The sequence below is a fragment of the Eurosta solidaginis genome, chromosome 5, assembly GCF_040869045.1.
Source record: "Eurosta solidaginis isolate ZX-2024a chromosome 5, ASM4086904v1, whole genome shotgun sequence".
Taxonomy (NCBI): domain Eukaryota; kingdom Metazoa; phylum Arthropoda; class Insecta; order Diptera; family Tephritidae; genus Eurosta; species Eurosta solidaginis.
The window spans coordinates 270,276,450-270,300,301 of record NC_090323.1 but is presented as its reverse complement, the minus strand read 5'-3'; the positions used below and the strand labels follow the sequence as shown (position 1 = coordinate 270,300,301).

The following is a 23,852-nucleotide window of genomic DNA, read 5'->3' as shown; positions in this document are numbered from 1 at the left end:
TATTTACAAATTGCTTGCATGTTTTTTGTATAAAGGCAGGTGGGTTGATCTCATTTTGTTCCTACTTTCTTATATTCATATTTTTTTACCAAATTTGTTGAGATTTCTTTAAAAAGCATTCTCTACGTTATTTGTATCTAAATCCTCAGATTCGGCCTATTCTTACGTTTATTCATTGTTATGGGTGTAACTTGGTCTATGGAGATCGTATCGTATTTTGTTGGTACCGACAAGGGTTGGGCCAAAATATTCTACATATCGGACATTTGTAATGCCATACAAGGATTTCTCATATTTATGTTGTTTGTCATGAAGAAGAAGGTGAAACATTTGATAACACATCGGTAAGTTGAAAATAGATCCAATTTATTTACCTATACATATATACATACATAAAAAATAAAAAAAAAATTGAATTGTGTTGTCCCCACAAAAATTATCCGTTCTTCATGTTTATTTCATTTTTATAATTTGTTTGTTTTGTATTGTAAATATGTGAAACGCTATGTTTTAATCATCAAAAAAAAAAAAAAAACAAAAAAAGAACAATGCGCGTGCGCAGTTATCGCCAAACGGAATTGACAACAATGGCTAACGGTAGTATTTCAATGCGTCAACGTTTCCTAAATGTTTCATTGCAAATACGACATTTAATTGTTATACGAAGCGCCTTCCTTACGCCCAACAACAATGCCCTTCATCCAATCAGGCATTCGCATACGGTTTAGAAATTTAAGGTTTTATCAGTAATCTATAGCGTGATCATCATTCCAAGCTCTTTTGTGGTCATGTCTCGAAGTAGAAACATATTTAGTAAGCTTTTTTGACTATTTTGAAACGTTGTTTTGCCTTTTGTGAGGAAATTGTTGAGCAAACGAAATAACAACAATGCTGTTCATATTTCAATGTATGCGATTTGTTTTTGTAATATGTAATTGATTGTTGGTTGTGATTATGTTTACTGCTTGCAGCTTCAGTTAGAACTTTACTACGTAATAGTAGCTTTGCCTTTCGCAAAAGTTTAGAAATCTAATATATGTTTTACTAATGCATAAAACTTTCAATCAGATGATCTTTTTGAAAAAAAAAAAAAATTTATATATATGTATATATATAAAGGAAGTAAAAAGAAAATTACTTACATAATGCATTAAAAATGTATGCACAACCAAAGCAGAGTGACCTGGACATGCATAACGGATGCCAAATACTACCCAATATGCATTTGGGTTTGAGTCACATTAGAGCTCAAGTTGATAACTAGCAGACTTGTCAAGCCTCAAGCTTTTTCTCACCAGTGGCTCATCTTTAGATCTAAAGAATCATAGAGCTTTCCAAAAAAGGGTTTTTTTATGTGGAAAAAAATGCCGCGAAAAGATAGTTCTTTAATTAAACTTCAATGCAAGAATCCAATACTGCATTATTTTCTTAAAAATACTCAAAATAAAACATGTATAAACAATTTTTTATTTATAAGGCTTCATTAATTTTAATTTATTTATTTATAAATCCCGTTAGTATTAAAATAGTATAGGCAAAGTAGAGGTCATAAAGTAGTATAATATGTATGAACACAACTGCCTTACTTATAATGACTATTTAAGCAGCTGAAAAATCGATCTTTAAAATCAGATAAAGGGCCTTGAAAATGATGGATATTGGAATTATTTTACTGAAGATGGTACAACGCCGAAACTGTTTTGTCTCCAAACCAAATTTGGTACCGGATGACGGAAGATTGTTCCAATATACATGAATTATCAACCCTGCCGGAAAATCAGGAAATGCAGGAGCACGGATCAATCAACAGCACCACGAAACAAACCCAGAATGAATATTAGCGACAAAACAGTTGTTCCCCCTTTCTGTAGTGGTTTTAAGTTAATTTATAAGCATCGCGCTTCATAAGCGGTTATCGGATTTGAGAAAAGCAAGCTACGTTATGCAAAATTTGAGAACACTTTTTGAATACGTGCAATTCTCGCAACCTGGCAATAGTATGGCGACCAAATGTAACAAGCATACTCTAGTTTAGAACGTACAAAAGCAGAATATAGGAGCTTAAGCGTATAAGGATCGGCGAAATCCTAGCTATGACGACTAACAAGCGAAATCATCGCATATAATTCTGAAATACATAAATCAATATGTTTCGAAAAAGTAAACTTTACGTCCTTCATTTACTTATCCTCGATAGAGGCGAGTTAGAAATATGGTATGAGGTATCAGTGACATTAACGCCGAGTAGTTATATGAAAACACCTTTTAAGGTTGTGCTAGATGATTATCATTACACCACCATGCGTAAATTATCTAAATCAAATTTTATCAATTCAGATTCAAGAAAGCTATTGATGTATGTACATATATTTTAAGGTAATCGGCATAAGCACACATTTAAATGTAGAGAAATAAGAACTAAAGTAGTCGATTAAAAACATCTTGAGGAACACCAGAGCAAGCAACGAAAGGAAAAGAGCTTACCCTGTCAGCAACCACCGAGTAACCAAGATTATGTAAATAGAATCCAAATCAAGAGTACGGTGCCAACCTCTGATCCTGACTGAATAACTGAGATGTAGTCATAAGAGAATATAGCTAAGATAGACAAAGTTGACCGGTCCAGGAAGGAACCATACTGTTCTGGACGCACAATACATTTCACAGTCGAGCTTTTTCATTACGAACATATTCGGGAGACAGTCCGAAATTTCCGAAATCGATAGATGGCTGTATATGAAAGAAATGTTATCATAAATATCACAATCGGATGGGAATTTGGCCATTAAAAATTCTGAAACGCAGATTTACCGCACCAAAAATAGTGTCAACGGATTTGCCGCCAAAGAAAAGAAAGACCAGAATGTTTGATACTAATTTCTTTGAACAAACGAAATTCCAAAATGATTTTGGGCTGTCCTTACGGTTTTCTTTAAAATGTAATTTCTCTGCAAAAACTTCTCCCAACACCCAAATTTCTTTTCGCACTCGTTAAACAAGCCAACACATGTTGGATTTTTAATTTTCTTCTACTTAATGCACACAATCACTTGCTCATTTCTGCACAATAAACACCTGTTGGCTTTGGTGGTGCCACCTTGGGGAAGGTTTTAATTTGAACTTCACTTCAACTCGATATTCACCTGAATGCAAATCCTGGATATATTTCCCAAAATTTCTAATGGTTTGAATAGTTATGTTGGATCTCGACTTGAGAACTATAGGGTTGGAGAATAACTAAAGAATGGTGTTGGATATCAACTTGAAAACTATATACTTCTCGAAGACTGGGTGTTTGTTGGGTTACGGTTCTTGCTGACTAAGCAGACCTTATAGTTGCAACGCTTACTATTATTTTATTTGTGGTAGTTGCCCTTTCCTTGCTTATATTCACAATCCAAGGGATGCCCATAAATGTTCAGGCCACTCAACTGCTGCTTATTAATCGGCAGAGTTCTCTCTATTTTTGGATAATAAAAATTTTGCAATAACTTCGCCGTCAATTAGTAACGGATTGGATAATAAATCAAAATAATGCCATAGCAGGCTAAACAGAACGAAGTGGCATATATTATGATTGGACAGCTCTAACAACGCAGCGTAACTTTCATTTGACCAGAAATAACGTTTTTCATATTCGTTATGCATGTTTGGGTAACGCTACTTTGATTGTAAATATGGGGGCTAGTGTATCTCTAATTTTTTGAATTCAGGACTTTGCAGCTCCACAGAATTATCTCGCCTGTGTCGCTATAAATTCCAATTCGATATATTAGGAATAAAACTCAAAACTCCCGTACGGGACGGTGTATGAAACATGCTGGAAACGGCGTAGGTACAACAACTACTAAGGGGAGACAGGAACTATAGCATTTCTAGCATTAACAGACTTATTTGAGCTACCGTTTTGAAATGAAGTGTACAAAATCCATAAGATAACAAATTTTCAATGTAAGGCCTTTTGTTTAATTTGTACCAGAATTTAGAACAATATAAGTTTTAATCTTATTTTAACATATATTTTTTTATATCAGTCGTATGTTTAACTTAGTTGTAGTTTATAAATCCTTCTCCTTATCTTTCAGCATGATGTGATCAACGATTTTACCACAAATTTATTTAGACCGCCCCTTTGCATGCATAAAGAGTAACAGTTATTTATAAGTCCCCTCCTTCCTTATTTCCTTAATTCATGGAATTACCACATTTTTTTTTATAAATTTATCTTTTGTGTACTCCATTAGAATAAAAATAGTAACTAATCCAAAGAGCGACATCAAACAGGTCGCAGCGGTCAACACGTCAGCGTCTTTCCAATGCCAATAACAACGCACAACAGCAACTGTTAAAGCTGCTCAATTCTATTCTTTAGGATTCATATATACCAGCTGCTCTGTTGGCTGCCACTTGTTTCGCGTCATGCATTTTTCATCAACTGCGACTTCTTAACCAATTATCACACAATATTTAGACAACTTTCTTTGTATAAATGTAAAAAAAATGTCATTTAAATGTACTCGCTTTCGTTAAACGTTGTCATCAGCCAAAAAAAAGTCTCCAAAAACAGTTCACATAAATAATTTATGCTTGATTTCTTGAAAGCCTTTGCAAGTGCCGGCCACCGGGCACAAGTCGTACAAATTCTACCAGCTCAACAATGTCCGATTACAATCAAAGTCCCGATAAATATACGTATGAAATGAAAGAGAAAACGTCGCAGGCATCACGTCGTGATCCAAGATTTTAGCGAAGAGGTAAATGGTTAGATGATATATTGGTCATTGATTAGCGGGTAGTCATTGCATGTGACGGGATAAATACATCATCTATTCAATAGACATTTTTATGTATTTCCACTTAATGGTTTCCTGGGAATTAAAAATACTAAATAACGAATCCATTCGGTGCGCTAACTAACGATTTATGACGCATGCGATATGCATACGGTAAGGTATAAGATATATATGTATATTAGACTGGTTCGATTTATTAACCGATATTGCGCCATCGATTTTTCGATAGGATATGGACGCAGAAAAAAAAATAATTTTCGAGCCTCGATTTGTAAAATTTTCATGTATACCCTGTCCGACCCAAAAATGTCCACTAAAAACGTTGGCGATAACAATTTTAAAAAAAATAAAAATATACATATGAAAATTTTTTTAATAGGTCATGAAAAAAACTTTAAAAATCAAAGTCGAAAAAAAGTCAAAAAAATTTAATTTCGCAGGCTCGAAAATTATTTTTTTTTTTGGGTATGCGTAGTGGAACTTTTTTTTTCTGAACCCAAATGCTATCGAAAAATCGATGGCGCGATATCGGTTAACTTTCGTCCATACAAATCGACCCACCCTAATATATATGATAGATAGGCAATTCTGTCGCATTCGCAATTCTGTTCCCAATATGGTTTATTCAACCGATTTTTTTGTCAAGAGAACAAATTTGTATAGTCTTTTTAACAGAAAAGGCTTTATTGGTCGCAAGTTAACTAAATATGTATTTTCTGTAAAAATTCTCAATCAATCTGAGTCAAAAGGACTGATTTCATTGGTAATTTCAACACCGAACATTTGCCAATATAATGCAACTACACCCGGCCGGCGAAACGCGCAAAATCTGGGTGGCTAGTTTGGATCGGCGGTAAAAGCGTTCTACAAATCAGGTATGATCAGTAATCAATCGACAAGTCTAATTCCAATGTGGGTCATCCTACCCACCACACCCACGCCTTTCGCCTGCCCTGTAACTACATCAACTAATTTTAGAGAGAAACCTAAGTACCACACAGCACTCACTGTTCTCACAAAATTTGTTATTTTAACAGTATTTATTGGTACTCTTAGAGTGATGATAATAATTGACTTGCGTATGACGGCAATTTTTTTTTTTGTTGATCTGACTGTTGAAACGATCAATCAATTCTGAATCAACAATTTGTACTAAGTTGATTCAACAACTACATATTTGCTATGGATAAAAATAGAACTTTTCTTAACTCTGACTGGGAGACATAACTTTAGGCGAACATTTCTTTAGATTAACCTCGCATATATTGTGATCCGATATTTTCTTTATATCTCTCTGGAAAAAACTAATACTTATATCGTGTTATGAAATCTTAAAACTAATTTAAGGATAAAACAACTATGTGTTTGATATGTAACCTAATTTGTACGATAATTACTAAATAATTATTTAAGCAAACATTTTGGGTATATTATTACTACAGGAGTGGTGTAGGTTCAATATAAGCATGCCCGACTAACACAATGTATGTGGAGCTCCTCGATTAATTCCTTACAATAACGCCACACTTAAGCAGCAACTCCAAGAGCGTCCTTCAGACTATTCGGCATACAGAGTATTCACCTCATTTACAGCGGTTAAAACGTAATAGCTGTCGAGGGGGGAGAGGTGAAATATTACAACGCCTGAATTGTCCGAGGGGCAAGCTATGGAGTTCTGCCCTTACTGCGCACATCTTTTACCTGCATGTTTATTTGTATATTTGATTAAGCAAAAACTAATTAATTAAATACTAAATTACTCTGCCACTACCAATATTAAAATAATAAATACTATTTAGCGCTGGGCATACAATTGAAAAAAATAAATACCTTCCGCCCTCCAGGGGCACATTCATTAACTCACTCGGCCTAGAATGTGAAAATGATAATATTTGTTGGTTGTGGATTTATGTTGCCTATGTTTTGGCGTTTTAATTTTTTACACACACGCATATACATATTTATCTATGTTTTATTATATTTCTTTTGCTAATTATACTAATTGGCCTTTATTTATTTTTTCACGCACGCGAAAAGCTATACGTCTACACGTGACAGCAGCAACCAGCGTCAGAGTCAATACTCAACGAAGACAACGTCCAGCAGCGTTGGCAATTTAACACTCTCGGCAGCTGGTCCTGCTGAAAGACCATTAATGGTGCCCACAGCACGTACAACTAGTTTGAGAAACTGAGATGTGAGGAGGGAAAATTTTTGAACGAAATCGATTTCAAATTGATCGCAAAACATAAAAGGAAATTTAAAACAACTAAACAAAATTTGGGGAAATGTTAGAAGGATTTTTGAAAAGCAAAAAATATTTAAAGCATTAAGAGTAGAATTTAAGTTGTTAAGGGTTTATAGTTCTTTACTTCTTAAGTAAACTTAAATATTAAAATATCTTGTGTGAGTGTCGTAACTATATGTCTTCTGTATTATTTTTAGATACAACAATACATGTAATGTTTTATCGTATATCGTCGCCCGCTATCCAGAAGCATGAATGTGCAATTTTTCCAATTTGGCGTTAGAGGCTTCGTTGGATTACCCTTTAGATTATCTAGGCTCTACTTAAATCTAGAGCTTCCTACTTACATGGAAACCCCCATTAATTAGCAATGCCATTTTCCCGAATGTATAATTCAATCAAAGAAAGCTGAGCCAGAAAAATTAATGTGGCACAATAATGTTTTTGGCTGACAACAAGATAATGATGTTCATGTTTGTATGACACATTCGTTGATATGGCACAACAATTTTTGAAAAAAGTAAGAACAGCACACATTCGTATGTTCGAATGTTCGGGTATGCGTGCCTGAATGTTGGGAACCAACTCGTAACTCACCAAAACTTTTCGAGCTTCACACAAAATTGTATGACGATTTTTTTTTGTTTATAATTATTTTACTCAGGGAGCTATAAAACTACCCATGCGATATATATGCTAGTTGGGATACACAAAAGATGAGCTGTATAAGGTATTCTTCATAAAAAATTATACCGATGAAGAATTTTTAATAGCTGAAGTTCCGAAAAAAGATAGTTGTTTAGTTGAAGACAAACCTGTTTATTCGAAGCCGTTGTCTCTTCTCGAATCAAAACTAAAATACTTGAAAAAATTATGTGAAAAACTGGTTATACCAAAAGAATATCATTCTTTTTATAAAAATCTTGAGGGCAACGCTTTACCCGAACCCAACATTTCAGAAGATTCTAATTCTGATGAGAACTAGTTCTAAGTTTGCAATAATGTGTTAAATAAAAACACATTAGTGTATATGAAATTGAATTGAATGTGTAACTTTTTTCATTTATATACATACTTTCGATAAGTCAAAGCCGCGGATGTTTTATTAAGTAATGTAATGCTCGGAATCCCAATCCGCCAACGGAGTTGGCATAGCAGATCTTGGCTTGGCCCTAACGTTATTTAAAAATCAATATGCAGTGAATTTTTTTTACGTCTTTTGAGGTTAAGGCCATACCATGACCAGTTGGGCCAATTCTTATAGCTTATTCGGATTCAACGCATCAAAATGCATAGAAAGCATGAGCAGATTTACCTGATCCGACTACTTTTAATTTTTTTGTATAGATGTGTTAACAAAAAATTAGAGCAGCTTTTTAAATTTTTGTTGTGCCGGAAAAATGAATATGCTAAATCTCGAAGAATAGAAGGGATGCGAGCTGAACAATTATCTTAGTTGAAAGAGCATAGTATGAGTATAATATATAAGTACATTTTTACACTAGAAATTAATTCCTCTAATTTTGAGGGAGCAATAAACTTTGAAACTTGATTTCCCAACATTTTCATTTTGACACATTCGTGCTTCTGGCAAGCGGGCGACGATATGTAATTAGTTATGTACATCGTTTTTGTGAAATTAAGAAAATAATCAGATATCAAAAGACAAAAGACAGGGAATTCACATAAACTTACATACAGAAACGCATATCAGTCATATAATTTTAATTTGCATCCTTTTATCGCAAGCCTTGGTGCTATGATTTTATGACTACCAGATAACATTTTTGTATGTACATATTAAGAGAATTTTCAGGTATATTGGGCATTAGATGCTAAGAGTCATCATAAAATCCAAGTCATAGAAGGTGGGTTATATGTACTTATATATATAAATAATATAAATTTATATACATGCACATATTTTTAAATATATAAAAAATCTGCTGCCATTTTCCAACATTACATACAAAACCATCAAAAAATTATTTATATTTTTTTACTTTTATTTATTTTTGTATCGCTAGCCAGTAAGTGTTTAACACACATCCATATATACATACATATATGGTTTCCATAATATACGTTTGCCTTTAGTATTGTATTTTTGTATGTAGGTACATAAAAATAAATAAGAATTGTTGTAAATTAAAAAGTATAATAAAAGTCTTAGCAAAATCACAAAACCGAAGGCTTCAAACCTTTATTCAGATGGACAAAACGCCTTCATATATGTTCATGTTTGATTGGCGCAGTGAGATTAATCACTTTTCTAAGTCACCAATAGTTACTCATACGCACTGGCACGCAATTTTTTTGTACTTTCTTGGCCCGAGCGTCTTCGTCCATTCGTACTAAATTACTTATCTAGCGAAGCTTTTGGACTTTTGTTTCGTGCTTTATCCAACGTACCTGCTGCAGAAGTAGAAGCTATTTCCAAATCGTTTGTCTTGAAAGAAAATTATGGGGCATGAGATCGTATTGAGCACTCAGCAGTCTATAAATCCCGGCCATCACACTCACACGACAGACAGGTCTATCAACCAGCTTCACCTGACAGCAGATATTCAAATCGAATTGGAACTTTCTGCGGTAGTATTTTGCGCTTTCTTAGACATCAAGAAACCTATCGATAACAAAGACCACAAAAGCGTTATTTCAAGAGAGACTCATTAGGATATTTTTAGATGAGGAATGATAATATATTAAATTCGGTTCTAGTGCCCAATTAGCGGCACCAGATAGAATTGACTGCCATTGAATCGGCAGCCGATTGAATCGCTTTATTAAAAAGTTGTTTCCTTTATACAAAATTTCTATAAGGTTAAATACCTACGTCCACCGTGGTGTGATGGTAGCGTGCTCCGCCTACAACACCGTATGCCCCAGGTTCACACCCCGGGCAAAGCAACATCAAAATTTTATAAATAAGGTTTTTCAATTAGAAGAAAATTTTTCTAAGCGGGGTCGCCCCTCGGCAGTGTTTGGCAAACGCTCCGGGTGTATTTCTGCCATGAAAAGCTCTCAGTGAAAACTCATCTGCAGATGCCGTTCGGAGTCGGCATAAAGCATGTAGGTCCCGTCCGGCTAATTTGTAGGGAAAATCAAGAGGAGTACGCGGCAATTTGGAAGAGAAGCTCGGCCTTAGATCTCTTCGGAGGTTATCGCGCCTTACATTTATTTATTTTAAAATACCCACTTACACTAATACTTACAAACTAAGTGTATTACATACATATACATTCAGTTCAGTTCCCTGGGAACTGCATTCTAAGCATAAATAAAATTAGCTGTGGAATCTGCAACGCAAGCATAAGTAAATCATGTTAATAATTTGTATACAGGTAGAGGCTTGTGGCGAGCAAGCTTTGCGCAGAAGCATACCAAGGTTCAAGTTACCAGATGATGCACGGTGTACAAAATATATGTTTGTACAAATGAATGAATGTGTCAGTTGAATCTCAGGCCGTACCAAAGCGAGCCAAAATATATGTATGTACAAATGTACTAATATGTATTTAAGAGTCAATGTATTTTAAGACATTCCAAAACGGGTTGAAATATATGTTTGTACAAATGAATGAATAACCTAATGAGTGAATGCTACACTATTCCACACATGGATAGCCAGTTGGGATTGGAAACTGCATTACACAATTTAAAATTCTAAAAAGGCTGTTCGTGGGCTGAGGTCCCATCGCACTTTCTCTTAAGACCAGTGGTTCAAGTACTCCTGGAACTTCATTCAAATAACAGCATCTACTCTTAGGCGTACGTGGAAGGCGATATCATCCTTACAAAAGATAAGTATGCTGACACTATGGGTCGCTTAAATATAAATGCCTTTTCTTCTAGATTTTATATATTTAGCATAACTTTGTATGGAAAAAACTTCAAAATTTAAGTTAAAGCATTAAAAATTAAAATGCATTTTTGAATTCACTGCGTTCAAGTGTTATCCAATCCACAGCGCATCAATGTTTTTGCAGGAGTGGTGCGCAGAAGCGGGCTAAACAAATACAAGGCGCGATAACCTCCGAACAGATTTTACGCCGAGCTTCTCTTCCAATTTGCATAGTGCTCCGTTTAATTTTTTCTACAAATTGGCGGGACGGGGCCTACATATTATACGCCGACTCTGAACGGCATCTGCAAGGCACATGAGATTACACTTAAAAGCTTTTCATGGCAGAAATAAACTCGGAGTGTTTGCCAAATCAATGCCGAGGGGCGAACCCGCTTAGAAAAACTGTTTTCTAATTGAAAAAAACTTTTTTCTAAATTTTTTATCTTGTTTTGTTCGGAGTTGAAAGGACATAGCGTAAACAATTGCAACGAGGCTCAGTGCCGTAAGCGTGAGGCTAGGGTGCCCAAATGGCGGACGAGGCGATACACGTGTATATGGATGGTTACAAAGTAGTGGAAGGAGTACGCTCTGCGGTCCGGAAATAAACAGATCCTAAAAGCTGCCAGATTACTGTGAAAATGCTGGAAAAAAATACTTTAAATTGCAGGCGCGTCAACTTTTATATTGACAGCGAAGCAGCAATTAAGGCAATAATTCCACATATCACAGCTTCTAAAAAAGTGTTACGTCCCATTCAGTTTGGGCGAGATTAAGAGAAGGCGAGAAGGGCACATGATCGACCAAGAAGGAAACGCGTGGACCCATACGCGGAGCTCCAAAGTGTCGAAGATCATATGTAGGTCTTATAACCTTAGACAAACAAAGTTGCTCGTAACATTCAAAACATAAAAAGAGAAGAATATAGACCATGACGGGTATTCTGACTGGACACTGCTTTCTTGTGTCACATGCCTATAAATTAGGCTTCGTCAGTGGTAGCAGATGTAGGAAGTGCGGGTTGGAGGGGAAAACGATCGAGCACGATTTGTTCTCGTGCCCTGCGTTTGCCAGGCTAAGACTTCAACTATTAAAAGTGATACAGCTGTCTGATCTAGAAGCAGCAAGTGGCAAAGGTCCTAGACATTTTCTAGTATTTGCCAGAGCTCTGCGCTTAAGACCCACTGTAAACAAAAAAATACGGAAAAGTAGAAGCTATATGTAATATAATCCCTGTATTGTATATTAATCTGTTGCAACGGGAGCTGCAACATTCTCCCAAGCTTCGTCGATATTCATAGTAAAACAGATTATTCGCGTCGGTTAATGCCTCTTGTGCTACGTTCATCATCGATCCATTGGTGAGTGAGATAGTGCAGGGGTGCACTTATCTGGAACACTGAGTTCTTTGACTTATTTAGGGTTGGATCTAAGCGGTGAATTGCAAAGTGTTACATGGATCTCTTGGGCCGAGATTTAGACAGATATTTTACCCAGTAAATAATTTCCGATTTTCGCTTTGTAGTTTGGTCTTGGACTGAATAGCTTTGACTTGGTATGCGAAATGAGCACCAGCTCTTGATAAGTCAGCGTAGTCTTCTGAGCATTTATTGGCGCTAAACGCTGATTTTGAAAATCGCAACTATGTTAGCCATTGCAAAAATATGATTGCATTTTATGAAATCAAAAATGCAAATAATAGACTTATTTTCAAATTGATAGATCACGCATGGGGAAAGGGTCATCACGTCTGTCTAACGACAACTTATGAAATGAGACTGAAGTTTAATGCATTCGACACCGCTATTATTTTGAAGCTTTTCAAAGCTTTTGGTTGTTGTACTGACTGTACCGGATGTGAGCTTTTCCTACATAAAATTAAAAAACCCAAACAATTTGTGTGATAGTTGTTTACAAAATGTGGTTGCTTGTTTAAAACCAAATTGTCTAGCACGTATGACTCTGTATGTATGGAATTAGTCATATGTATGTGTGTAGACGTGTGTGCGATGCTTACAGTGAGCATTCGTGATGGTTGGTGCTTTGAATCTAAAATTTCCACAGACAGTTTGTTTTGGTTTCTGGATCGTTTTGGACGTGCTTGGGTTTTGATGTGTGCCAGCATCAGACGTGTGATCGTGACGACCCGGCTAATAAAGAACGAGAGGGCGCAACAAGTCGCCGAAAATGTCCCAATGAAATAAAAAACAAATAGAAAATTCAATAGTTAAATACGGAAGATGTGACGTCACCGCGCCGACTGACACAATAGATCTATACTTAGCTAACCACACGACAGCTAATTAATTTCTCTTCATTTATTAACTTTGAAAGTGTTTTTGTATTTTTTTTATAAACTATAGTAATTCTGTGTATTTGCGCGAAAGGTTGAATTCAGAACGAAGATAGGAAACAAATTAGAGAACCGCGATTGCAAATCAAAATGACATCTCCCGCTCAGCGCTCAAAGTATAAAATATTTACTGCGCTGCTTCTGCTGCTTTTTGTGAGCGTTCAGTCACAAGCAGCAGCCAATCGCTCATATCCATGCGATTACTCACACACTGTCAACATATCTGAGGGACTTCGTCTCAAAGATGGCTCTTACTCATATGATGGTCTTCTGATACCGGCGAATATGACAGCTCTCTACAACTTCCAGGTGGTAGATGGAATTCTCTCTAAGGTAGCAAATCATATGCGTGGTTGTGCTTGTGAACAGCGGCCCTGCATCACGTTTTGCTGTCGACCGGAACAAAAGTTCGACGAACAAACTCAAACTTGTGTGCAGCAAACAGAAGCTGTGAGTGGTGGCAGTAGTCAACAGCAGCACACAAAATATGATCATATCGAAGTCACTTACGCCAATGGCAGCGTGAATGCAGTGAACATACGCGACGTGTTTATAAAGCGCTATGAGGCAGGGTGCAATCGAAAATATATTGACAAACATGATGAAGTCTTTTGGAAGTGGGACCTCTTTGCGGTAAGGAAAATAAGTGGAATCATATTTAGAAAAGAAAAAAATTATTTGTCTTGGAAAATGTTCACCGACACAGTCTATGATTTCGAGCTAAAAACCAGAAAGGTATTCAGTACAGCAATTGACTTGATGATTCCATATCATCTTCCGTACAGCTAACATTACGCATTCCACTCCACTCAGTCGGACAGCGCCCTGTTATTACTCAAAAGGAGAAGTTAACCTTATCAGTTCGCCGTAGACCTTCGCATCAAAACTGATCAGTTCGATTTCGACGATCCTGTATAAAATTTTCTTACTCGGGTTCTCATTACGATCAGGCATCCATATGATTTTGATTCTAGAGTACTCGATGTCTGTATTCTTTGAATCATTCTCGACTGCACTGTGGTTGTGTTGTGTGCTTTAGTTGTCGCTTGGCCGTCCCTGAAAAATTTTAGCTTCCCATCCACACCTTCCTTTATGCCCACGACCTTCTTTTCAAAGATCACGCTGACTCCGTTCCCCTGAAAAACTATTGCCTCTAATCTTTACTTCTTGCATGCAACAACTTCACCTAGGTTAGGTTAGGTTGGGTTGCAACTGTGCAGTTAAGGAACAGCTCAATTGGAAACTTTTGTTTTGGGCCGTTGTGTTACCACATACTTTAACGATGAAAATATAGCACCAAAGATTCCTCGCAAAGCCTAGATAGCTGAGCGTAAGTTGACACAGCGCCGACCGCCACCTGGAAAATACTGCAGTAATCGGGCAGTCTAAATTTCTGTGTAACACCGAGCTCATGACAGAATACTTCACCAAACCACCACTCAAAAACAGCTTCCCATCACACTTCCCTCTAGGGGTATGTGAGTAGTGCTACCAACTGGGAGATAACCAAGTGATCAACACAACAGTAAAAGCAATTCAAAGCAGCAATACTGTATCAATAGGAGTGGTAGAAAAATAACCTCGATTGCGCGAGCTGGCTTCATAAAAATAGGTGCAGATTCAAGGTAATGGAATCTGCTTTAGCTGAGGTAAGGTATTGAATGCCGTCGTTATGGGAATTGCATTCAAAAATATGTACATAACGCTCCCTTACATAAACCGAACATATCCAAGCAATATTAATCAGAGATCGCCGCTCAGAAAATTGCTTTATCTTATCCTTCAATATATTTTTTTTTTTTTTTTTTCAGAATGGCTCACTATCAACCTTAGGACGTATTTGGAGCACCGGTGAGTTTTGCTTTACTCCAGTTGAGCATAAGAAGGTCTGGAGCTTAATGCCACTGACATGCGAGTATTCGAGTCATGGTTTTCGTCTCTGGATATATGTTATAAGTAAGTGCCTAAGCGTGAACTGAAGTGTTTCTTAATATAAAATCGTTCTTTTAGGTTTATTTCTAGCAATACTCATTTTCTCCTTCGCACTAATAATTTTGGTATCAATCAAGGCGGTACGTAACGGCGCTTATGGCGAAGCACTCATTTTTTATTTGGCTTCAACAGTCATTGCGCTCTCATCACTACTCTATCTCGCATTACGTTCTCGCTGGGATCTCTCCGAAGCAAAGTGCCGTAACCTAGGTAAGACCCTTAAGGGTAAAGCATTAGCACTGTTCAATGCGCTTTAATAACTCCTTTTTCTCTCTTCTAGGTTTCATTGCTTATGTATTCTTCATGATCTCGTTCTTTTTGCTCACTATAATCAGCTGGAATTTTTGGTATAATTTTAATTCGAAACGCATCTGCAGCTGGAAAAGAAAAATAATTTATATGGCAGCCATTGCCTTCGCGGTGACTCTAAGATTTTTGCTCAAATTTATTCAAGATTCTAACATTTATCAGCAATTGAAGCCGGGCATTGGTGATAAGTTTTGTTGGTTTGATGGTTGGTACTCAGTTGAAGAATCTGAAATTAGAAATTTTATTTGTTTTATTTTCTATTTTGTTTCAGTTCGTTTATGGGGCATTTTATTGTATTATTACATACCAATTTTTATATGTTTGGGACTTAGTATGATGTTTTTTTTACAAACATATATGGCCATTTGGAATCTGCCTGAGGATACACTGAATGTGGCTGGCTACGATATTAAGCTCATAAAAGCGCAGTAAGTTTAATAAAATTGGTTAAAATTTAGTGCTCAGGAGAGAAATAAAGGAAGTTTTTGATAGGGACAGGATGCCCTTTGGAGGGTACGGAAGGGGCCCAAAAGAACTTAGAAGAATTTACCTCTCTGAAATATGTATATATTTTTCCTATACATGCAGAAAAACTACTCCATTGGGACAGGGTAAGTTTCGACAACTTTTCAGAGTAAGCGAGCATGAAGCAGTCCAGCTGCACAAATCTACTTGGAGGGTGACAATATGTGACAGCCCTTGATCAAAGAAAACCGGAGGCACTGCTTTATATAGAACCAGCTACCGTGGAAATGTTGAGCTCAATTGCAGGTAAGAGAGCTGATAGACCCAGCCCCGCCTCTCAGACAAATAAAGGAATATTCTAACTTCTGAATTAATTTGGAAACTGCGAAGAAGCCTTCAGCCTTATCTGCTCCAAATCGGTGAACTCTTTTCGGAGTTATGCCTGTTGACCCCATATTAAAAGTCAAATACAAATTAATGCAGAATACCTCCGGTCTGGTTACTGTCAGATGCCGAAATCTGTTATAAACAGCTTGCCATGTGCCCAGCAACCCCCCAAGCATATTTTTAATTGAATGTGGGACTAATGTCTCTTACAGCAGTATCCTTACTGTGCCAACCAGTTAAAACTTCTAGAGTATTTTGATAACCATTCGTAATGGGTAACGTCTACTGAGCCGGGTTAAGCACTGTGAACGCAGCAGCAGCCACCTTGATCATTCAGTACTGTATTTTTGTTTTTTTGGTGGAAGCTAACCAGGGAGTAGTCTATTCTCTAACCACGTATTTATGGTTCGCGAGGGTTATGGAGAGGGAGAAAAAATGGAGAGAGATAGAGAGAGGGGGGACTGATGGAGGCAGGGGAGAACAAAAGAAAGTGGGAGAGATATAACGCAAGAGAGTGGAATCAGGGGAAGCGAGAAAAGGGTAGAGGAACAAATAGTGGAATGGCAAGTGGACAAGGGAGAGAGGAGAGGAAAAGCGAACCAGAAAAGGATCTTGAAAGTGTTTCCGCTTCATAGAATTTAACCCATGCTAAGGTTAGGTATGTTCTACCGGGTCTACTATTAAGTGTTATATCTTCTTATAATATTTTATAAATTTTATGTGGTGTGGGGCTAGTGCGCTTGCGTAACACACTCCAGGGAAAATTATTATCTAAAGGCTTTAGAAAAACTTTTTCGGCAGTGATTTGACAAACCGTCAAGTGTATCGCTGATATGGGTTATTTTTAGGAAAAATTCATCTGTTTTGCATATGCAGGTCAGAGTCGGTATAAAACATGTAGGTCCCGACCAGCCAGATTGTGAGTTCTGTCTTAATCTCCTCAATGCTATATCGCACCAAGCTATTATTATTATATTTTCTCACATATTTATTTCATCATCTGTTGATCAACAATTATATATTTTTTTGCTTTTTAGTTTCCATGCATTTTTTGCATATTTATTTTGCGTCCTCTGTGTGTGGATACGTGAGCTGGTGGTCTATCTTAGTTTTCGTTTTCGTCGTCAGTACTTTATTTTAGATTTCCTAGCTGGAATTTGTGTACTTGCCTTATCTATAAGTGCTCTGTTATTTCTGTTATATAAAAATCCTTTGGTGCGCGCTTGGTGGCATACAAATGTGTAAGTATAGACGGGTAATCAAAATCCACAAAACTTAGTTCACCTTTTGTACTCATGTACCCATTTAGGACATTTTATATAACTCACCGGCCAGTGGAGAGACCTGAGAATGGTATTTATTTACAAGAAATTAATCGGAGCTCAGAACAATTGCGTGACGAAGAATTTAAAGGTAAATGCGGTAATTTCTATTTAATGATACATAATGAATATTTCCATTATATACTCACAGAGCATTACATGGATGAAATAGGCGAGGAAGGAGCTCCTTTAAGATGATGCATGTGCTATGGATAAATACATTTTTATTATCTATTGAAATACTAATCATTGTGATAATGGATCAAGAAATCTTCGATGAAAAGCCCGCTGTATAAAGAAAGCTGCTGTTATGTTCTCAACGTAGTTTTAAGCGTTTTATACAGATGGGATAATGTACTTAAAGCAAATCATGTCACTCAGTCTTCCCGTTTTTGAACATATGTACATATATTTGTAACTATATATAATATTAATCCAGGATTAGATGATAGTTTACTAAACTATACAGGAATAGTGATTAATTACTTGAATATATTTCCAAACACTTTTGTGCAGCATCAAAGACTTTTGATTGCCCAATATTACGAGCTTCTCCTCCAATTTGCGTCGTGCTCCATTTAATTTTGCCTACAAATTGCTGCAACGGAGCCTACATGTTTGACGCCCACTCCGAACGGCATCTGTAAAGCAGATGAGTTTTCGCTGGGAAACATTTCACGGCAGAAATATACTCAGAGTGTTTGTAAAACCACTGCCTAGAGCCAACCGTGCCTAGAAAACGTTTTTTCTAATTGTTTTATTATGCTTTGTCCGGGAGTAGATCCCAGGATCTTCGGTGAGGTAGGCAGAGCACGCTACTGCTACAAAGTGGTGCTCGCCGATTTTGATCACTTTTATTGAAAATATTCCTCTTAATAAAGGAAATAAATAAGCAGAGTTTTTTCACGATAGGTCAGTTCCCCTTTCAGTTATGGCTGCCAAGACTTAGAACAATGAATGCTAAAAAAGGGGCGATGCCACGCCCATTCCCAAATGTTTTTGTTATAAATACATTGCATTAGTAAAACGGTATTGATATTAAGCTATCTTTCGCAAAATATAGCCTATTATATTCCCCTAAGTTCCTTTTAAATCTCTTTTATCCGGTGGTGTTTATCCGACTTCGTAAATTTTTTTCACACTCATTCCTTATGGCAAGGTGAATCAGTTTACCGAGTTTTGTGATGACGACTTAAATAATTTTTGCAGTATGCTCAATAATATTTGAAAAACTGTCTTTGTTCGAAGTGGGCGGTGTCACGCCCTCTTTCCCTACGCCCTACATCTGCTTTTCTCTAACCCTTTTCTCTTCCAACACTTTTCCTATCGCTCTCCGTCTCTCTACCCTTCACCTTAGCTTTCGCTACACTTTAGTAAGTGTTCTAGAAATAATGCCATTTTTTAATTACTTTCAATGAATGTTTAGTGACGCAGTCATTTTTGAAATGTTGAATGTAATGAGAGTTGTAAAAAATTCGAAACAACAAGTAAGGAAGGCTAAGTTCGGGCGTAAAAGCACATTACATACTCAGCTGCCAAATTACAGCTTGCAAAAATTTAAAATTACCTTCTTTTAAAAGTGGGCGGTGCCACACCGACGGACGGATGGACATGGCTAAATGAATTTCTTTTTTCATTTTGATATACAGAAGTCTATATCTATCTCGATTAGTTTATGCCGTTACGGGGCACCGTTATGCGAACAAAATTAATATACTCTGTGAGCTCTACTCAGCTGAGTATACAAAGAATACCTAAGTGTTTTGAGTAATCATGAGTAAACATCCAGTTATCTGTGGTAATAATTTTCAATGTTTGTACTTCAATAAAACGGTGAAAAATGGTTACCTCGCTTGGGAAGATAAATAAAACACTTAAACACGCTGAGGGATATTTTGTAAAAAAAACTAGTGCTTAGATTCATGGATTTTTCAAAAACAGTATTTTATCTTAAAAAAACTGAAAGTTGCAGAAATGTTTCTAAGAATTCATTAAGTTTTTAAAAATCTATTAAATATAGCAATACTTTTTCAGAGATCCTTGAAAAGTGTATTGCAGGGCAAGTTCTTGTTATTTCGAGTTTTCGTTTTATAAGTCTACCAACTGAAAAATGCACATGGGAAAATTTGCAAAAAACCGAACTTGTAAATTCTACAAACTTTGAAAATATAAATATTTTGATATATTTTTTTCGTTGACCATTGATTAAATTATTGACTTTGAGACAAATTTTTGCAATATACCCCATAGTGCGCCAGCTGGAGCGAAGCGTATGCAAATAAACAAATGTCAGGTACAATGAGCAAGCTTTTGAATGAGAAAAGAAACGAGCAATTACCTGAAACAAAAGAACAGCTATCACATACCGATTGGTGCACGGTGGGAGGCTATGTAATATGTAAATATTTTTGCTGGAAATAGTGTACGTTAAGGTGATGAAAAATTTATATTGCTATTCATAGAAACGCGTACTGGGAACAGCATTACAACAGATGCTATGTAGGAAATCTAAAAAAAATTTTTTACTTTAATTCGGTTTTATTTAAAATTAAACCCGGGTTCTCAGTAGTTGGTTAAGTAAGCTTAAACAAAGTTTGCTTAACTTACTTACTTAATTGGCGCTTAACCGTCTAGACGGTTATGGCCGTCCAACAAGGCGCGCCAGTCGCTCCTTCGATCCGCTAACCGGCGCCAATTGGTCACACCAAGGGAGTTTAAATCGTTTTCCACCTGGTCCTTCCAACGGAGTGGGGCCGCCTTCTACCTCTGCTTCCATAGGCGGGTTCCGATAGAAACACTTTCTTGGCCGGAGCATCATCTTTCATTCGCATAACATGTCCTAGCCAGCGCAGCCGCTGCGTTTTAATTCGCTGGACTATGTTGATGGCTGCGTATAGCTCGTACAGCTCATCATTAAATCTTCTTTGGTACTCACCATCGCCAACGCGTAGAGGTCCATAAATCTTTCGTAGAACTTTTCTCTCGAACACTCCCAAAGCCGCTTCATCTGCTGTTGTCATGGTCCATGCTTCTGCCCCATATAGCAGGACGGGTACGATAAGTGACTTGTAGAGTATGATTTTCGTTCGCCGAGAGAGGACTTTACTTTTCAATTGCATACCTAGTCCAAAGTAGCATTTATTGGCAAGATTGATTCTTGGCTGGATTTCAGTGCTGATGTTGTTGTTAGTGTTGATGCTGGTTCCCAAATAAACGAAGTCTTTTACTATTTCGAAATTATGGCTGTCAACAGTAGCGTGGTTGCCAAGGCGCGTATGCGCTGACTCTTTGCCCTCATTCACCATCAAACCCTTCTTTACCGCTCCTTTTTCCAGTATGGGGTAAGCTGAACTAACGGCGCGGGTGTTTAGGCCGATTATATCAATGTCATCAGCATAGGCCAGTAATTGCCCGCATTTATAAAATATTGTTCCAGTGCGGTTAAGTTCTGCAGCTAGTATAATTTTCTCCAGCATCAAATTAAAGAAATCGCACGATAGCGGGTCACCCTGTCTGAAACCTCGTTTAGTTTCGAACGGCTCGGAGTGGTCCTTCCCAATTCTTACTGAGCTGGTGGTGTTGCTCAACGTCATTTTGCACAGCCGTATAACTTTTGCGGGGAAACCAAATTCAGACATAGCGGCATATAGCCAGCTCCTTTTCGTGCTGTTGAAGGCGGCTTTGAAATCGATGAAGAGGTGATGTGTGTCGATTCTCTTTTCACGGGTTTTTTCCAAGATTTGGCGCATTGTGAAAATCTGGTCGATGGTCGATTTACCAGGTCTGAAGCCGCACTGATAAGGTCCAGTCAGCCGGTTCACGGTGGGAATCAATCTTTCGCACAATACACTTGAAAGGACCTTGTATGCGATATTAAGAAGGCTGATTCCACGATAGTTGGTGCATTTTGCAGTATCCCCCTTCTTGTGGACTGGGCAAAGAACACTTATATTCCAATCGGGCATGCACTCGTCCTCCCATATTTTGCAAAGAAGGTGCGGAATGCGCCTTACCAACTCCTGCCGGGATACTTGAATAGCTCCGCAGGCAATACATCAGCGCCCACGGCCTTGTTGTTTTTCAATCTGGTTATTGCTATTCTAACTTCGTCATAATCGGGCGGGGGACATATATTCCATCATCATCGATTGCGGGATCGGGTTCGTCATCTCTGCTCGGTGAAACGCTGCCTCCATTTAGCAGAGCAGATAATGTTCCCTCGATAATCTAAGCACTCTCTGGACATCAGTTACAAGGTCGCCGTTTTCGTTCCTACTGGAGTTTGCCCAGTCTTAAAACCTTCCGTCTGTCGCCGTATTTTTTGGTAAAATTATCGGGCGTTATTCCTGGTGGCTAGCAGCTCAAGCTCCTCGCACTCACGCCTTTCTGCTTCTGCGTTTGCTTAAACTCTCGTCAAATTTAAACTCCTGGTAAACTACGGTGCAGTTCTTCAGTCACAGTTTAAGGCCGCCTTTGAGGTAGGCTTTTTTGTCAAAAACATTTGTTTTTTATTATATAGATAATTTGTAGATACCACAATAGCTGCATTTTGTTTATCGAACAAACGTTTAAAAGATATTTCTCCAACGAAATATATTGTGACGAATATTAGCATCGCTAAGTAATACTAACATCACTAAGCGGTTATTAAATAAAGGCACAACAACAATAAAGCAAGCTGCCACTCTTATGTACGTAAACAAATCAATCAATATTTACACATGTACATACAAGGCAACGAAGAGATATTACTCGACACACTCATCAGCCGAAGTAATGCTCACGCATATGACTATGAGAAATGTATAAATTACAAATACACTAGTATATTGCTGGTAACCAAGCAAGAGATTTTAGAAGGCGAAAAGTCTACACTTTTGTAGAATGAAGGAACGGAGAGTATAAAAGCTGCGCAAGCTGAGTAATCAGTAAGCAGTTTGATTTAAACATGCAATTAGTTGTGAAGTACTCTCAAAATAGTCTATTAAAGACCATTTTGCATTACCTACTATTGGAGTTATTTATTTAACAGTTTAGCGATTCGAACGTTAGTATAAGGTTTCAAATAAGAGGAATTTCTCAAAATTTGTTACAATATATATCTAGTTCCGGAGGTGATATCCAACATCAATAACTAGTTATTCTTAAGCCATATATTTCTCAAGTTGAAATCCAACTTAATTCTCCAATCAGTATCCAACCTTCGAGAAATTTTGAGAAATGTACAATTCTAAAACGAATATTCAACATGTTTCTCCAGTTGATATCCTACATTGGGTATCGAGCTGAGGTGAAGTTGAAAAAAAATCTCCAAGGTGGTACCACCGGTGCTAAAGCCCAAATGCTTGTTGCGTATATTCGACGCTATTTCGAACGAACGCAAATAACTCATAAGTTAACTAGAGTTTAACGCTGCCAGATCGGCCGTTTAAGCTCAGCTTAAACTTAAGTTAAAGTAGACTGAAAAATTGCAGAATAAGTTTAAGCGTAGTTTAACTGACAAACTGCGTTAAACTTCACACCCAGCCCTTAGAATATTTAAAACTACAATGAATTTCCTCCAAATGCGGAAAATTCCATGACAGAAATATACTCGGAGTCTTTGCCAAACTACTGCCAAGGGGTGAACCTGGTTTAAAAATATTTTCTTCTAATTGTAACAACTTTTTTGTAATCATATCTTAAGAATTTCGATTTGGGAGGCATTCACCCTAACATCTCGCCATGGTATCCGCAAATATTCCATTCAGGAAACTAAAACTTACTTCAACAACAGGGTTGGCCTCCATTGAGTACGGGTGTTTGTGTGTATGTATATTGCTACCATAAGCGGGGGAATGTCCATTTACCTGCTGCGTGCCTTCAAACGAATGACAAATATTGAGCAGACCGGACTACTCTCATACACCCACACGAATGTTGATATACTCAACTGTGTATTGCATTGTATAAATAAATGTGTTTATTTAGTATCTAGAAAAGCGCATAATAGTACTAAATATATTATTTCAAGGAATACATAAATGCACAAACGCACGTACGTAAATAAGGCATGCACGGTAGGAATCAATGAGATAATCAAGATATCAGATCAGATATTCTAACTGCTTCTTTTAGCTCAGACTATGTTAATGAGAAA

At 37.1% G+C, this 23,852-nt stretch overlaps 2 protein-coding genes across 16 annotated transcripts in view; both read left to right on the top strand.

The window, feature by feature from the left end:
- Positions 1-8,065, top strand: part of mthl10 (methuselah-like 10) — a 69,413-nt gene extending 61,348 nt beyond the window's left edge. For 11 of the 13 annotated variants that reach the window (XM_067790501.1, XM_067790500.1, XM_067790496.1 and 8 more), the window contains 2 exons: positions 150-344; positions 6,831-8,065. In XM_067790501.1, coding sequence (XP_067646602.1) covers positions 150-344; positions 6,831-6,987 — 352 coding nt within the window. In that variant the 3' untranslated portion in view covers positions 6,988-8,065. Of the gene's footprint in view, positions 1-149; positions 345-4,244; positions 4,755-6,830 lie in introns of those variants that run through there. The other 2 variants (XM_067790497.1, XM_067790503.1) reach the window with 2 other exon arrangements.
- Positions 8,066-12,968: 4,903 nt separating this feature from the next.
- mthl9 (methuselah-like 9) lies at positions 12,969-18,131 on the top strand. Of its 3 annotated transcripts, XM_067786727.1 has the most exons (8): positions 12,969-13,871; positions 15,050-15,194; positions 15,249-15,440; positions 15,511-15,744; positions 15,811-15,967; positions 17,429-17,632; positions 17,701-17,804; positions 17,865-18,131. In XM_067786727.1, exons 1-8 carry the CDS (start codon positions 13,329-13,331, stop codon positions 17,909-17,911), a joined length of 1,626 nt encoding a protein of 541 aa, XP_067642828.1. In that variant the 5' UTR covers positions 12,969-13,328; the 3' UTR covers positions 17,912-18,131. The 3 variants fall into 3 exon arrangements, 1 of the variants encoding a protein (XP_067642828.1); XR_010953371.1 differs by lacking the exons at positions 17,701-17,804; positions 17,865-18,131 and adding an exon at positions 16,128-16,310 and having other exon boundaries at positions 17,429-17,567; XR_010953370.1 differs by lacking the exons at positions 17,701-17,804; positions 17,865-18,131 and adding an exon at positions 16,032-16,310 and having other exon boundaries at positions 17,429-17,567.
- Positions 18,132-23,852: the final 5,721 nt, after the last annotated feature.